Source organism: Thunnus albacares, chromosome 16 (genome assembly GCF_914725855.1).
Source record: "Thunnus albacares chromosome 16, fThuAlb1.1, whole genome shotgun sequence".
In the NCBI taxonomy this organism is placed as follows: domain Eukaryota; kingdom Metazoa; phylum Chordata; class Actinopteri; order Scombriformes; family Scombridae; genus Thunnus; species Thunnus albacares.
The window spans coordinates 23,453,858-23,470,925 of NC_058121.1; the positions used below are offsets into that span (position 1 = coordinate 23,453,858).

Below are 17,068 nucleotides of genomic sequence, written 5' to 3' on the forward strand. Positions count from 1 at the left end.
CAAATATTGGGAACCACTGGGCTAACTGACACTGACACTGACCCACTGACTGACTTTATACAGTTTTTATCAATTTTATCATTTAACATCAACTTTCTCACCACATTAAAGCTCGACATATCTCATACTCTCACTGCAAATACTTTGTATGGTTTAACAGGGAATTCAATTATGTGCACTGGAGGCTTCAAGTTTCCACATCACACTTAAATAATAATAATGTAAATTCAATATTGGACCAGGATTGGCTTTTAAACTACTTATGATGTCACAAATCATGCTTGAAGGCCCACCCCTTAAAATTAAATTTCCAATGAGCACAGAGAAACTTTCCACTTTCAGCAGAAGAACTTGAAAACAGCCTTCTAGTGTGAAACTCTGCACATACATCATTCTGCACAGTGAAGCTCAAACATCCAACTGTAGGAACAAGAAGCAAAACATATTTTTGAGTAAAGGGAGACTTAGACAAAAACAACAGAAGAACAAATTGTAGGAATGTTTACTTGCTGTTAGGTTCCTTCCTTTATATACATCAGAAAAGTAGACGAAACTTCATAAAACTTTACTTGGTTGTTATTAGTCCTTGCGATTAGATTTAAATTACAATTTAAATTACATATTGGTACGTTCAGGGTCTGTTCATTGGTAAAATCGCACATATTTCAGCAGTTGGTTTGCAGGTTCCCTCTCGCTTTTGTTTTGATTTTTACCCCGGAAATGTCGTCACAATAAGGGGCGGGGCCCAACGTCACTATTAAACGCTCGCGTTGCTATTGGCTGAGCGCGACATTTCAAATTATGTAGGAACAACTGCAGTTCGGAGGTAAGAAACAAACCCGACGATCCCGGTTGGTTATCCGGCGAAATGCTTTGTAAAGTTTGATACATAAGCTGATAGAAAACAACACAAAAGTTAACTCATTATTTGCGATTTCAAAGGACTATTGTCAATCTCAAGAGAAATGGACGTCGCAACGTATTTACAGTAAGTCAATATTAATGGGTGTTAGCTTCCTTCTAGCGGTTCAGTTTAGCGGTACAAACATGAATGTATAACTTATCTGAATTATAAGTATTTTTATAAAAGCTATTCGTGCTAAATATGACGCTGTCTTACTTTAATGTGTGTATATTTATCCTTTTAGGTGTTTTCAAAGCAGTTTGAGCTCATACACAGGAGACGACCCTCTGGATCAATGGATCAAGTGAGTAACGTCACTTTGACTGCTTCAAGTAGCCTTACCTGTTTTTATTTTAAAATCCTACTTATATAAAAGTACATAAGTATTAGCAGCAGCAACAAGTAAATTAAAGTATTGCAGTAAAATAATTGGTTCCCTCTGAATGATGTATTGTTATTATATGACATTATTAGATTATTAATACCGAAGCATGAGTGACTAAACAGTTAGCTAGTTTAGTCCAGTGGTTCTCAACCTAGGGGTCGAGCCCCTCCAAATGGTCACCAGATAAATCTGAGGGGTCGTGAAAGTTATGATATAAAAATATGTTTTCAGTTTTTGGACTGTTTCTCTAATCTTTTGATTTTTGGTGTCACGTGACAGTACATTGCGCAGCCCTACGTCACACTGTGTTGTGTTTCCACTTATTTTTTATTTCTTTGTTAATCCGTACCGTATACAGTTCTACGTGTCCTTGTTTTGTGCAGGTCATTGCACTTGAATAACACATGCACGATCAACAGCTGAGAGATCTGACAGCACACCTTACTATTCACTGTCCTAGGTTTGTGGAGTATATGGAGCAAAGATTACCTGCAGACGGTGGCAGCGGCATGTCGCAAGTGTTTGACAGTCTTGTGGAGAAATTTTTGGATGTTGAACGATACGCAAATGACATCAGATACGTTAACCACTGCATCAAATGTGTAAGTATGACTAAAACATCACATTATTACTCTGCATTCACGCTTGTCGGTAATATTACTTCTCAACTGTCCGTATTGTGGTTCAGGCTGTGGATCTGTGTCAGGCTGTAGCGCTCAAGGATTATCTGTATGATGTTATGATGTAAATAAAGATAAATAATGAATTCTATACATTCAGACATAGCAACTGTGGCAGTTTTGTCACTGTGGCTACATCACTGCTGTAGGAATACAGAAGAAACACTGTTAAGCATGCTTTCGGTCACACAACCAGAATTGATTTTACACTGCAAATACCTTACATGAGTACTTCTGGGTTTTAACTCTGCTTTACAGGCTAGTTATTATTCCGAGCCCATCGCACTGTATAATTACATCTTCAGTAAAGGCGTCGGCACCAGGACTGCAGCCCTCTACGTGGCCTGGGCGCAGCAGTTTGAACAGAAAGGACTAAATGATCAGGCTGATGTAGTGTACCAGAAAGCACTGGAAAACCAAGCCCAGCCAGCCGAGACCGTGCTCCATGAATACAGGTAACAACATAGACATACATGTAGGAACTTTAGATACACCTTTTAAACAAGAAGCAAACTCTTTATTAAAACAAAGTTGCCAGTTATATATAAAAACTGTTTCAAGTGTCCGAGAAACAAATGGAAGACGTTACTGTCTTATGTACACTTACTCTTTACTAGGTGTTACACAGTTGTTTGAGTGTGTACTATATACTGTAATAGAACTGAAACTGTTAGTCGATTAGTTAATTGACAGAAAAACAATTGGCAACTACTTTGATAACAGATTAACTGTTGTAAATTTTCAAGGAAAGTGCAAAATATTCTATTGATTCAGCTTCAAAATTGTGCAGATATACTGCTCGTCTTTTGTCTTATGCAATAAGTGAACTGAATATCTTTGGCTTTTACTATATTCTGACATTTTATAGACCAAGAGTAATCAATAATGAAAACAATCATTAGTTACTCTCACTATGATTTTAAACAAAAACGATAATCTGATCTGCAGGCAGTTTCAAACAAGAACCAGAAGCCAGACAGCAGCAACAGGTAAGAGTTCATTCAACTTTGAATTGATTTAAAGCAGTGTTTCATCCCTGCTCTCTATGTTTTTAGATGTTTCCCTGCTCCAACACTCCTGATTCAAGTGAACGGGTCATTATCAGGCTTCTGCAGAGCTTGATTTGAAATGATTTGATTGATTTGAATCAGTGTGTTGGAAGAGAGAAACATCTAAAACATGCAGGGCAGGGACGCCCCAGGACCAGGATTGGAAAAACACTGATATATCATGTCAGATTCTAATTGTTTCACTTATTTATTTGTGAAGCAGGAGGTCGAAACCCTTTGCAGGACTCCCAGTTAACCAATCAGATGTCATCCCATAGAGAGCCCGCTGCCCAGAGCAAGGTGTGTGTGTGTGAGAGATATTTCCGTAACAATATTTGAATAACTCTATTCCTGCTTTCTAAACCAACACATACACATTGTCCTCTGTTACAGGCGTCTGTGGATTGTCTGTCCAAACCACCTACATACACCATAATGTAAGTGTTTCAACTTTTTGTCGTTTTAACTTGTTTTCTTTGAGGAGGGTTCATGCTCCGGTGTCAGGGGGGATCGCAGAGGTCTCCTACAAGTTTCTAATGCTTTGTTGATAGTCCAGACAGTATGAAGCAAAACAGGCTCGATCTTACAGTTACAGCAGATAAATTTAGTATTTTGTGAGGGTTTGAAGCACAATTCATAGCACTGTAATGTTTAAAATTGGGATGACAGGGAAGTATGAATCAACTCCCTCCCAAAAAATTAGCAAATGAGAAGATCACATCAACACGACAGCAAGCACTATGTGTAGCTCTATTTCTAAAAAATGAGCCACAAACATTCATTTATTTAAAGTACATATAAAATATGAGCCTTGGTATTGTGATCTCATGCTATTACATCATTCATAACAGTATTGAGTTGCATCCTCCTGTGATCAGCTGATTGTGCCGGTGACATCACGTCTGTCGACAGTTCAGTACTCGAGCTTTATGCTGCGCTCATGCCAAAATTAAATCATATATATATATATACAAAAAATTATAGGCTTTATGGCTTATTTTAATTTGCTTAATTGATTCTAATAACATATAGGCCTATTACTGGTAATGACAAATGAGAAGCTGATATTTACCATCAACAGCAACGGTTTCCTTGCGAACATGAACGCAGGATGTTATTTCATCAGTATGTAACAGTGGTTCGTATACTTTAAAAGCTATTAAAACTTTATTATTATCTTTTTTTTGAATGTGTAAGATGCTTAGTAGCCAAAGGCCTGAGTGTGTCACAAAAGAATGACGCACGTTTGCTCTTTTCTCACGATTAAGAATGAACACTGTAGATATAAACGTCCATAAGTGTTTTTAAAGCTCGTGAGTCGTCAGTAGATGGCGCACTTACCAACAAAGATAAGATGCTTTAAAGTATATTTTCACATTTTTTTTCAAGCCAATAGTCAGGTGTCCATTAAATGTTTGATATTACTTAATTACTCACTATTTAAACTTGCATAACTAATGTATTTTTAAAGGTATTAGTATTAGTATTAGTATTGGGTACTGTGAGAACTGTAAAGTGCTTTGGAATGAAACGTGTCCACCTATCATATCGTTTAATCCATTTTTCTCCTCCACAGAGTCTCCCGCTCCGAGACTTCAGGGGCAACTTCCTCCAGTCAAGGCTCTGGCGTTCAGACCGTGTCGGCGTACATGACAGAAGAACTCGTGTGCGAAGGATCCGAATTATGCTTCGAGGAGGTCCGAGCAGAAAAGTACTTCTATAAGCTCCGCGAGAGGCAGGAACAGGAGAAGAGAGAAATCAGTAAGCCGATGGTTTTATAAATTCAATCGTAGTGGGAAAAATAAGATAATTAAGGGGGGGAAAAAAGTTAATGAAGACTCACATGATGTCATAACATCTGGTTTTTGTTTTGCTTACAGCGGAGAAGAGACTGAGGGAGCAGGAGGAGGGCATCCTGAGCATTAAATGTAGGTTGGAGGAAATTAATCAGAATCTCGCAGCCTGTGGAGATTTAAGCAGCCAGCCTTCATCACAGAGGGTGAGATAAACCACTACAAATTAAATCCTGTGTTACACTACAATTACTGTCAAGTTACACTCCAAACACAACATCTATGTGGGAGTAAACATATGTGTGGGGTGTTTCATACAGTTAGGAGGGGGATTTTGTTAATGAGGCTGCAGCGATTTGGTTTGAATTGCATCAGGTGCTTGTAGACCCTGATATATCTGCATGCATGTCTATTTATACATATGAAATAGGGCTGCAACTAACTGTCATTTTCATTATCGATTAATCTCTTTAAGTGTCATCAAATACCTGTTTTTTTTTTTTGTTTTTTTTTTTTATTCAACCAGCTGTCCAAAATCCAAACATTGAATTTATTGTCAGACAAGACCAAGAATAGCAGCTGGAACTGGGAAACATTTGGGATTTTCTACTTTAAAAACCAACTTAAACAATTTATCAAAATAGTTGCTGTTCTTTTTCCATCAGTGGACAAATCTAGAGCTGCAACGATTCATCGATTAGTTGATCGACAGAAAATAAATCGGCGACTGGTTTGCCAATTAAATAATAATTCTTTAAGCAAAATCTGTAAAAAAAAAAAAAATAATAATAATAATAAATAACTGTTTGCAGCTTCTCAAATGTGAGTATTTCAAGCTTTTCTATGTCCTACATGATCATAAACTGATGATCTTTAGACATTAGATGATGTCACCATGAGCTCTAAGAAATTAGTCATTTTAAGACATTTCATAGACATGAAGATGAATTGAGAACCTGATTAACTGACAAAGGATTGCAGCTTTAATTGAAATATAACATTGAAAAAAGGGACGTAAAGTACTTAAGTGGGTCACTTTCAGTTGTTGAACCATATGGAAACAGCAGAACTTGCATGAAACCACCTCATTGTTTTCCACAGCTCTCTGTCGTAGAAACAGCTGCTGGTCTGAACCCTCATCCTTCCCAGCAACCCTTCGGGCGTCCTGGACCCTCAAACCATCTGAGCAGCAGGCACTCTCTCGGCTTGACGTTACACACGGAGCCGACCTTCATTCAGAGGGCCAGCGCCGTCCCCGAACTTGTTCAACAGCACAGCCACACCAGGACACCGGACATAAACACTCTGAGCTCAGAGGTATCTTATCATCCCTCGGCGCTGTCTGACAGGAGCCTTCATTCGCCCAGAACAACCTCAGCGTCCACAGATCAAGCGTCCGTCATCCAGGCCTCGTCAGCTCAGCTGCCTGTGAGCTTCGAGCAGATGAACCTGTCGCTCCACAGACCGGCCGGTATCTCCGCCGCGAACGCCGACGTTCCCTTCCAGGACGATCGACTTCAGCGCAGCAGCTTGGAGAACCGTCAACCCCGGGAGCACATCACCCCGCATCAGTGAGTCACTACATCTGAAGAAGCAGAAAAAGACAATACAGGAAATTTTAAATCCCTTACTCATCCATTTTATTTCCTCCTCCAGGGATGTGAGTCTTCCAGCAGAGCCTGAGGAGAAACTTGACGGTAAGTAAACCTGTCGTTCACCTGTGAACTCTCTGATTGTAACTTCTTGTTTTCAAACCTCGTCTTTGTGTCTCTCTCTCAGTGTCACACGGAGGTACGGCCAACGTGTCTCACATCACTCCTAACAATTCACTGGGGTTTGTTCAGGCCACACCGTCAAGGGTGCTACCGTCACCCACTGTCAACACACGGGAAGCACTGGGTGAGCACAAAGTGAAGAAATAGCGGTGAAGGATCTTTTTTACACTGTAGGGATGAGGATTTACAGTCCCTGTTTATTCTCCACAACATTGCTTTTTTTTCTCACTTACAGTAGTTAAAAGTTCACCTGCAGACTGTTTATGGCACCTTGTAGCTCCACTATATCCTTCAGATTATTGTTGATATCTTGACCTGTATTCACTTTATAATTCAGTAGATTTAAATATATCAAACCTCTCCAAAAATTTGATATTGACGATCAAGGTATAGACAGTCTCTGGGTCTGTCTAATACTAGTGATATAATGCATTTACTCAAGACATTTTGAGGTATTTCTATTCTATTCTACTTTATACTTCCACTCCACTACATTTCAGAGGGAAATATTGTACTTTTTATTGCACTATATTTATGATGGCTATAGTTACAAGCTACTTTTCAGAGGATTTGTGTTCTTGAGGATTTGAACACTTCAATAAAAAATACCTACATATCTTTTGGTTTGTCTCCCAAGCTGACACATTTATGGATAAAAGTTTTATTCATTTTTATCTAAAAGGAAAAGACTGCAACAAGAAAACTGGAAAACAATGGAATGGACAAGTAATATGATAATATATGAAATTTGTAAAAAAAAGATATTGACAGAAATATGCACAAAAGCACACTTGATACACATGTACCTTGATACGGCTTCAGTTTGTCCTACTATGCCTCACTAGTCCAGTTTCTGGTGGTGATTCACCAAATCATGTTCCTACACAGTGAATAACATTGAGTCTCGTATCACCCAGGTGTGATCATGGACATGTTCCAGGCCCCGACTCTTACAGAAGACCTGTTCAACAACACGTCAGTCCTCCACACCGCTGAGGAGTTTGATGCTGGATCCCCAAGAAACGGTAAATAAGCTGTAAACAGGGGTGGATATTTATTAAATCTAATTGGTATGTGGAGACTCAGTGGCTTCAGACCACGATAAGAAGTCAAGAATGTTTTCCCGCCAAAAAGATGAATTTGTTTCTCCACCAAAGGAAAAAAAAGTTTATTTCTGTAGATGAAATTTATAGTTTGTTTACTAAAATGTTTTGCTGCTGTTTTCTGCCAGTTAACCAAATTCTTCTGGGTTTTTTTTTTTTTTAATGATGTGAAGGAGGCGCCTCCTCGTTCACCAAACCTCCCACCACAACCCCGTTCACTATCTTCCAGGACAACAGTGACAAAGAAAACTGCAGGTAAATATGGATTCCAGACCATCAGACAGCTAGAAACACACATTTCCATCCACGTTTTCAACTTGTGCATTAAAAAAACCTGAGTCGAAACCTCGAGGAGGGGGGGGGGTCAAAATATCACAAAAAGTGTCTGGATGAAAAGAAACTTCAAATAGACTTTGTGATTAAATGATGACGTACATGAAGCATGTGACTTAAACGCTTAATGAAACAAAAACATCAGATATGTTCTATTTATTTTGTCTGTCTTATCCTGTTCAGTGCTGCTGCTCCTGCTGCGGCGGAGAAGCGTAAACCAATCAGAGCTCTGGCTGAAATCCCGCTGTCTAAACCAGACAAACCTAACGTGAGTACGAACAAAACCCGACATCACTTCATGGATGATGCTTTGATTTGAAAAGCAGCCTTATGAAGAACATCATTTGTCCTACTGGGCGATAGATAGAAGAACTTTATATTAAAACAGAAGAAGAAACTTCTCTCCTCTCCTCACTTTAAGAATCTTCCAGTTAAACTTTGATTCAGATCAATATTTGAATCTGATCAGCTTCATAGTTGTGAATCAGGTGCTTCAGTAGCTGGTGAAATACAACTGAATGTGTCAGATACATTTCATCTACATCAGGGCCGCAACTACTGATTTATTTTCACTATCAATTAATCTGCTGCAGCCTGTTGCACCAACTGTGTGTAAATTCAAACTTGTTGTGATTTATGTATTAATAAATGTAAATCATAACATGTCACATAACTCACTGATGGTAAAACTGCAGTTTTTCTGCCACACATCATCATTTTCTCACTAATTGATCCCATTTCACAACACAGTAATCCAGTAGAGACCTAATTTATTGATATGATATTTAAATGTCAATCTAGCTTACTAACAATGTGCTACGATGCCAACTTACACATAGCTGGTGCAACTCGGTGCTGATTATTTTCTTTATTAATCATCTATAAAATGTCAGAAAATATTGAAAAATTACTGTTACAAGTCAAAGGTGACATCTTCAAATGTCTAATTTTGTCTGCCCCAAAGGTCAAAACCCAAAGATATTCAGTTTACCGTCATGTATGACGGAATTGAAAACTATCAAAAACAGTTGCCATTTAATTTTCTGCTGATTGACTAATCGTTGCAGCTCCATGTTCATGTATGATGCTGCTTGGCTCATTTTCAGGTTGTGAACATTTAAAAACTGTTGAGTTTCTGCTTCTCAGGCAACAAAATCTGATTAGAAATCTAGTTGTCGAGTTGTTGTTGTTGTTTTTAGCCTTTTAGTTACTGCAGATGTTGAAAGGTAAACCTGATGAGATCGGATTTGAGTTTGACAAAATGCGTTCGAACCCCCGTGCCTACAGGAGACTCCTTCATATCTGATGCCGGACGAGAGCACCATGTGGGGAGCTCGCTACAACTCCCTCAACTCGCTGGCTGCTTGTCCCAACAGCACCACAGACTTCGCCATGTTGGCCCAGTTTGTTTCCACTCCGTTCACACACAAAACTCCTTCCAGCAGCAACTTTTACCAGGATCAAGGTACAGAACTTTGACTCACACACTCTAAAACTATTTTCAACATGTTTTTTTTTTTTTCTGTGTCTGGAAAGTCATTAATTCAAGAATGATTTCTTTTTTTCTCTCCAGAGAACAACTGCGATAGCGGAGACGCTGATGACGACGCCTTTATCAGACGTCAAACCAAAAAACTCAGGTAACCAATCTGTCTTTACTCACTTCTCAGCCTCTTTACTCCAGCTTGGCTTGTTTTAGTTTATTTATTATTGTGTTTTCAATATGCTGTTGTGAGTGAAGCACTTTGTAATGTTGTTTGGAAAAGTTAAATTATATTGCCGGGGAACATCTTGGGTCCAAGTTCCTGTATGTTTAGAGTCTTAAATGTGTGGATTTGCCCCTTTTTCTCTGTTTTATATTGTTGTAAATTGAACATCTTTGGGTTTTGGACAGTTTCTAAGGAATTGTGATGTGCATTTTTCACTAAATTTAATATATTTGTAGGTCTCCTACTCAATATAAAGGCCATGCAAAGTATAGATACCCTCAAATGTCTTGTTCTGTCTCAACCAACAGACCACAACCCAAAGATATTCAGTTTACTGTCAGAGGACAAGCTGGAATCAGAGCATTTGGACGTGTTTTCATTAAAAAAAAAAATACTCAAAACAATCATTGCAGCTCTGTTTGTTTGATTCTCATATGTCTCCATCGCCTCCCTCAGCCCCATCATGGAGTACAGTCCTCCTGATGAGACAGGCGTCAGTCAGCTCGTCCCCTCAACAGCGACACAAGGCACCATCGTGGGTGAAGGGCTCGCCGCAGCTCAACACTGCTTGACCACCTCCTCCATCACCATGGCGCAGCCTCCTCCTCCAGCTGTTCTGTCCTTCAGAGACCAGACACTCTGTCCCACCAACTCCTCCATCGCCAGGACAACAGGACCCGGCTGGGAGGTGTACACGAGCCCTGAGCAGCCTCCTAAACAGGCCTCTCTGAGCTCACATAATCCTGAGAGTTCAGTCGGACCCAGAAGTGAACCTTTTACAATCATGGAAGATTTAGATAAACCCACCAGCCCAGAACGTGCCCACAAACCAGCCTATGATGTTCCCATGAGCCCAGAGTGCGCTCCCAAACCGGACTGGCTGATTGTCAGAAGCCCTGAGGTCAGAGGCGAGCTGGACTTGGACGCCTTCCTGAGTCCATGCAGGCTCAAGAAAGCAGACACCGTCCCCACCGAGAGCCTGGACATCCCCATGAGTCCGCAGCAGCAGCAGCAGCCGCAGCTCTGTGCCGACGTGCCCATGAGCCCGGTGCAGCCACAGCCACAGTTCAACACTGTGGACGAACCCATGATGAGTCCAGACAGAGGCCTGAGTCTCCGCGCTGACGTGTCCATGAACCCAACAACACCCAGGGCAGTCAGGTTGGGAAGCGCCCAGCAGGTGTCCGACCCCTGGGACAATGCACTGATCTCTGATCTGCTGTCAACACTGACCCCGCCTCTCACCTCTCACCCTCACTGCATCACCTGGCAGTGCAGCATACCCAACATCACCCCCAAGATGACCATCAGCATGGGTAAGGAGGAGAGCTGTTAGTTAGGGGCCGAGCCCAAAAGGCAGAGGCCTACTGTAAAACAGTAACCCTATTGTTTTTTGTGTGTTTCTTTCTTTCTTTATTATTACGCCACTTAAACCCTAAATTTGACCCCTTAAACATGCTCAAAAACTCACCAAATTTGGCACGCACATCAGGTCTGGTAAAAAAAAAAAAAAAAAAAAAAATTGATAAAATGTAAAAATATACCCCTAAAGTGCCAAAATGTGCTCACTAGCACCACCTATGCGACTAAAATGGCAGCCATGGTCCGTAGGAATGTCGTAGAGAGATCAAACCAAAACTCAATTATTTGTCTCATCAGGACCTACGAATCATATGTTGACACCCCTGACCTAAATCCAACAGGAAGTCCGCAATCTCACTTTCAAAATAAGACTTTGCCCCAATTTTGGACGCCGAACAAACGCTATCTCCTCCGAGGGCGTTAATGGTATCTGCTTCAAACTTTAATACATGACTTATGACACTGTGCTGAAAAAAAGTTGTAAAACTTTGTAATAACTCGAATGATTTGGATTTTATAAGCCTTGAAAGTTGCAGTGCCACATCACACCTTACAATGTAAACCAATGGGGAGGCAATCTATGGGCATGAACTTTGTGTCAAACAGAGGCTTCTGATGTCTAAACTGTAAGTCTGACCACTTTCAAACCTGTATCAATGGATTCGCAACAAAATTTCCTACAAAATTTTGATTTTTAATGTAAGATTTCGCCAAAGTCATGGGATTTATGAAGATATTTCACAAAAAGCGTACTCTAAAATCCTCCTCTCCAACTGCTCCTGGTGATGTCACTCCCTCAGTGCTGTGAAACATTCCGCAATACACACTCATTATAAAATCACAGGAGGAGCAAGAAAAGACTTTAAAACTCACACTCTAATATCTCAAAAACAATAAAAGATAGAAAACACATGTAAATTCAAGATTTGTAGGTCAAAGTCTCGTGGCTCATTTAAAGTTCAAATGATGTTTGTATCTAAAACTATGTGGAAACAGTAAATGTTCAGAAAGGTGTGGGTTCGCTCACACTCTCCATTCAAATATATGAGTATTTTTCCGTGTCCAGCTGCAGTTACTTATTGTCTCTACACACCTGACAGTACACATGTCAATCAAACTTTCAAAATAAAAGCACACTACACTTGTAAGAAATATCCCTCATTTTTAAAAAGCAAAATGATCTGATCCTGACAGGCCAGAGTGCAAGGTCCCGACCAACGCTATAGTTCAGCAGTTTGGGAAATGTGCTTATTTGCCTTCTTAGATGAGATCGATACCGCTCATGTTTTGTGTCGGATGTCGTGTTCACACAGTAAATATCAGTTCCTTGGGTGTGTTGATTTGAAGACGTTCGGCTTCTTACAGGAAAGGCATCCCTGCGAGTTGACTGCGTTCTCGGAGAAGGTGCTTTCGCGACCGTTTACCAGGCGACTGACCCCATGACATCAGAGAAGATGGTTTTGAAGGTAAGACAGCGGCGACTGTAGATAAAGACTCTGTGACATCAGCTCTCTGTACGTGAATACAGTATCTCCATTAGTCAGTCACACAGCGTTCCCCTTCATAAACCATAGACAAAATGTAATCAAGCAGCAGATTGTATCTCTAAAGGTTTATTCATGATCTGGCAGACAGTAAACATCTGTGAGATCATAAAAATAACTTTGAAGGTACAGTATGGCCCACTGCTAGATAACAGCTGAAATAACAGGTTTGTAACATACAGTGTCCTATGTCCAAAGACGGGTATAAAAAAGACCTTACTGTCCTTTTAGAAGGGCTAAGAAACCCAGATCTTAAAGATGAAAAGTCTCAGAAGTCTGGAGGATCTGTGTTAAAATGCATCTGCAGCGAAGTTGGAAAGATTTATGATTCTTGTTGAATTTAAATAAAAACAGAACTGTATTTCTTTTTGTATTAAATATTATTCTCTGTAACATAAAATGCTTCATAGATATTATTTTCTCAAGTGCTGTAAGTGTAAATTTTAAAGTTTTAAAAGCAGACAGGTGTTAAGAGAAGTTAACATGTTCAGTGAGCTTTTTGCTGTTTCTCTCGTATCAAACGCAGGTTCAGAAACCAGCCAATCCCTGGGAGTTCTACATCAACACTCAGCTGGACGCCCGGCTGCAGCCCGGCATCCGTCACCTTTACAGCAGCACCCACTCCGCTCACTTCTTCAACAACGGCAGCGTGCTGCTCGGCAAGCTGCACAACTACGGCACTCTGCTGGTGCGGGTTCACAGCGATAATTTATCACCTCAGAGACTCTCTGATGTGTTCCTGCATGTGTTGCAATAACATGAAACAAATATAGAGGGTTGTCTATAGCTTTTGACTAAAAAAAACGTTTCTGTGGCTCCTCTTTCAGAACGCAGTGAACATCTATAAAACCCTGAGCGATAAGGTGATGCCTCAGCCTCTGGTCATGTACTTCACCATCTGTATTCTACACATGGTGGAGCAGCTGCACAGCATCCGCATCATCCACGCTGACGTCAAACCTGACAACTTTATGCTGGGAGAGAGGTAACGTTTCAACAAACAACATATTACAGTAAAATTCCACATTTTAAAACACATAGATTGTTGAAACTTTAAACTATTAAATCCAAAATACACCCAAACACACACTTGCCTTTTTTGATAACCGGGTCCAGCCGCTACACTTTCTTCACAGTGGAGTGTTTTTTGTTCCATCAACACAAGGTTTTTAACAACCATTATAACAAAAATGATTCTATTTCTTTACCCACCCCTATGACTAATGAAACAAATTAGTCACTGACTATTTTGATAATTGTAAGTCAACAAAAAAAGTCAAAGATTTGCTGGTTTCAGCTTCTCCAAGTGAGGATTTGCTGCTTTTCTGTGTTTTTCATTATCACTGTAAATTACATTAAAAACTTAATGTCTTTGGGTTTTGAACTGTTGGTTTGACAAAACAAGCAATTTAAAGATGTCACATTAGGCTCTAGGAAGTTGTGACAGGCATTTAATGGTTTTCTTACATTTAATAGACTAATGTAATTGACATATTCCATGATAATGAAAAAGATAGTTGCAGCCTTACTGTCCAAGCAGCAACATTTTATCCAACTATGGACGTCCTCCATGTCTTAAAATGTCCTTGTAACTCCTTGAAAATACGAAACAACAGTCATTAAGTATAGAAGTTTTCGCTGCTGTTTAATTGTTACCACAGAGTGTAATCTCTACAGAGTAATAACCGGTTTTCCCTTTTAAAATCACTAAGCAGAGGTGGTTAAAATCAGAAGTCTTTTGAATGTTTTCCACGCTCTCTGCCTTCAGTCTAAAAGATAAAAACAGTCGGCTGGACATGACGACAGAAACGATCTGCTGAAACAAATCATCATCTTCACTGTTGTTGTGTGTTTCAGGTTCTTGGAGAACAATTGCTTCGATTCGGAGAGCGTTGACCACGGCCTCGTTCTGATCGACCTCGGACAGAGCATCGACATGGAGCTCTTCCCAGAAGGCACCGCTTTCACCGCCAAGTGTTTGACGTCAGGCTTCCAGTGCACCGAGATGCTCAGCGGGAAACCGTGGAACTATCAGGTGAGGACACACAGCATGAATGGAAAATCCTGTAATTATATAATACAGTAATATAATCTTATGTATTTGACACTTCCATGTAATTGTATGTATCATCACGTGTCCTGTGTCTTGTGCGGCGTAGACGGACTTCTTTGGAATCGCAGGGACGGTCTACTGCATGCTGTTTGGGACGTACATGGAGGTCGTTAACGAAGACGGCGTGTGGAAGACAAACGGTGTATTTAGAAGGTAATCCCAAAGACTTTCTCAAGCTTAAAGTGTCATGTAATGTAATTTATTTTTATATACAGAAAGAGAGAGACAGAGTGAGGGGGGTTGGTATGACATGATAGAGAGTGATGTGGAAAAATGCAGCAGACTTCTGCTCCAAGTTCAAAGTATTTACCACCAAAATAGCCTATGATTTATATATAGCAGTTATTCAGCTTTTTTTGCAAAATCATCATTCAACGCCTGATATGTTATTCCTCTATGCTGTAGACCTCCGTTGTTGTCCAAAAACTATTAAAACCTCTTGACTATGAACTACATTGTACACTATTGTGCAAAAGGCTAAACCACTTTAGATGTTTAGATTCTTATCCGTAATGCAACACCATCAGAGAGGCGTCTGATTGGTCCCAAATGTATTCTGCAGCATGACAATGATGCAGCATGACAATGACGCTTAAATCCACATAAGAACTGTGGCAACTTCTCAAAGATGCAGGAACAACCGACCTGCCAAGTACCTGAAAAACTGTGCAAGACTCCTTGTTCTTCTTGCTGTTTGGGGTCATTGTCATGCTGCAGAATACATTTGGGACCAATCAGAAGCCTCCCTGATGGTGTTGCATAATGGATAAGAATCTAAACATCTAAAGTGGCCAAGCCTTTTGCACAATAGTGTACAATGTAGTACAAAGTCAAGAGGTTTGCATAGTTTTTGGACAACAATATATCAGGCTTTGGATACACACATAATACTTGTTAGATCAGTCCATTGTTGGTTTGGCTCACCCCTAGCCTTACCCTTTAATCTGAATCAACATGTCTGCAAAACAGGTTCAACAAAAACTGAACTTTATAACCTTCATGAAGATTTATTGCAGGACTGTTGTATTAGACTCACTGTCACTTTTTCAAACCACATGAATCTTGAGGCTGGAGCACAAAGGAGCAAAATGAGATCAGGAACAGAAGATTAGACTTTCAAATGATGCAACTGTGCTCTCTTCAGCCAGATGTGTGAACAACCTCTAACAGCCAGGATCTCGTGTCTCTCTTTTTCCGTCTCTGTTGCACAGAAACCCCCACAGCGACTTGTGGCTGGAGTTCTTCCACACGCTGCTGAACGTACAGGACTGCGGTTCTCTGCCGAGCCTGCAGAGCCTCCGCTGCAAACTGACGTCCGTCCTGCAGCAGAACTACAGCAGCAAGCTGCCGACGCTGAAGAGGCGCCTGGTGGTGCTGCTGCTGGAGAGCCGCAAGGCATCTCGCAGATGACGACACCAACACTGACAGATCTCACTTTTCTTATCTTTCTCCTCTCCTCCTCATTCTCTTATCCTTCTTTTAATCTTATTCAAACAGAGAATAAAATGTGTGTTGCTTTGTAGATTATTTGTTCAGTGCGGTTAGATTTATTGAATCTAGTCCGCACAGATATTAGTTATTATTATTTGATTCAGCAGTTTCCATTTCTTCTGAATTTGTTTAGTTGTGATTTGATGTATTCAGAAATTTTTCGTAAGCATGTTTTCTGTACAAAAAGAGCTCATGTTTGCATGTTTTTAATTGAGTTTTATATTTGTGCTTTCCATAAAAAGGAAACTGAACAGATTATTTTGCCATTTTCTTTGTTTTATTATCACACACATACACATACACATACACATACACATACACATATACAGTACCAGTCAAAAGTTTGGACACACTTTATCATTCAAGGCACTGGGAACCAAACTTTTGACTGGTGCTGCATAGTATTAAATATGTATTCTCAACCAATAAGTAACATGAAATGGTAGTACAAAAATGTCAGATAATTTGAAATAATTCAGAAAAATATGTCTCCATTACATCATTTGTCCCATTCAGTGTATATGTTCATCACAATTATTTAATAACCACATGTACAGTGCAAAAACAAAGCAATAATGTGTAGGATTTGAAATTTTCTGACTTTGGTGCCATCTGGTGGGTTATCACAAATGATACAGTGACAGACAGTTGTATCAGAATATATCTGACACTGATTCCTCATTTACATTTTACCACATCGCAAGTTTTAATGCATCTTGGGTGGGTTGGAGCTAAATGCTAACATCAGCATGCTAACATATTCACAATGGAGAATTAAAAACTTTGACCTGCTGCTGGTGCCAGAAGAAACTTCATTAGGATTCATC

At 40.0% G+C, this 17,068-nt stretch overlaps 1 protein-coding gene across 3 annotated transcripts; it reads left to right on the plus strand.

The window, feature by feature from the left end:
• The first annotated feature begins 451 nt into the window (after positions 1-451).
• Positions 452-16,496, plus strand: bub1 (BUB1 mitotic checkpoint serine/threonine kinase). Of its 3 annotated transcripts, XM_044329733.1 has the most exons (25): positions 452-826; positions 943-988; positions 1,149-1,208; positions 1,750-1,891; positions 2,228-2,424; positions 2,918-2,958; positions 3,239-3,318; positions 3,412-3,455; positions 4,595-4,779; positions 4,899-5,017; positions 5,913-6,382; positions 6,468-6,508; positions 6,591-6,710; positions 7,504-7,611; positions 7,863-7,944; positions 8,206-8,290; positions 9,310-9,487; positions 9,596-9,662; positions 10,188-11,047; positions 12,459-12,559; positions 13,164-13,325; positions 13,465-13,622; positions 14,495-14,672; positions 14,797-14,903; positions 15,962-16,496. In XM_044329733.1, the coding sequence occupies exons 2-25, from the start codon at positions 966-968 to the stop codon at positions 16,158-16,160; spliced, it is 3,807 nt and encodes a 1,268-aa protein (XP_044185668.1). In that variant the 5' UTR covers positions 452-826; positions 943-965; the 3' UTR covers positions 16,161-16,496. The 3 variants fall into 3 exon arrangements, with proteins under 3 accessions (XP_044185668.1, XP_044185669.1, XP_044185670.1); XM_044329734.1 differs by lacking the exon at positions 452-826 and having other exon boundaries at positions 833-988; positions 3,242-3,318; XM_044329735.1 differs by lacking the exons at positions 452-826; positions 6,591-6,710 and having other exon boundaries at positions 833-988.
• Positions 16,497-17,068: the final 572 nt, after the last annotated feature.

What these genes read in the sequence shown, in the direction of transcription:
- bub1 (XM_044329733.1), top strand. Translation starts at nt 966, where the DNA reads ATGGACGTCGCAACGTATTTACA. An exon ending in CAACACACGGGAAGCACTGG is followed by an intron (nt 6,711 to 7,503) that starts GTGAGCACAAAG and finishes CGTATCACCCAG; the next exon opens with GTGTGATCATGGACATGTTC. An exon ending in CAGAGAAGATGGTTTTGAAG is followed by an intron (nt 12,560 to 13,163) that starts GTAAGACAGCGG and finishes TATCAAACGCAG; the next exon opens with GTTCAGAAACCAGCCAATCC.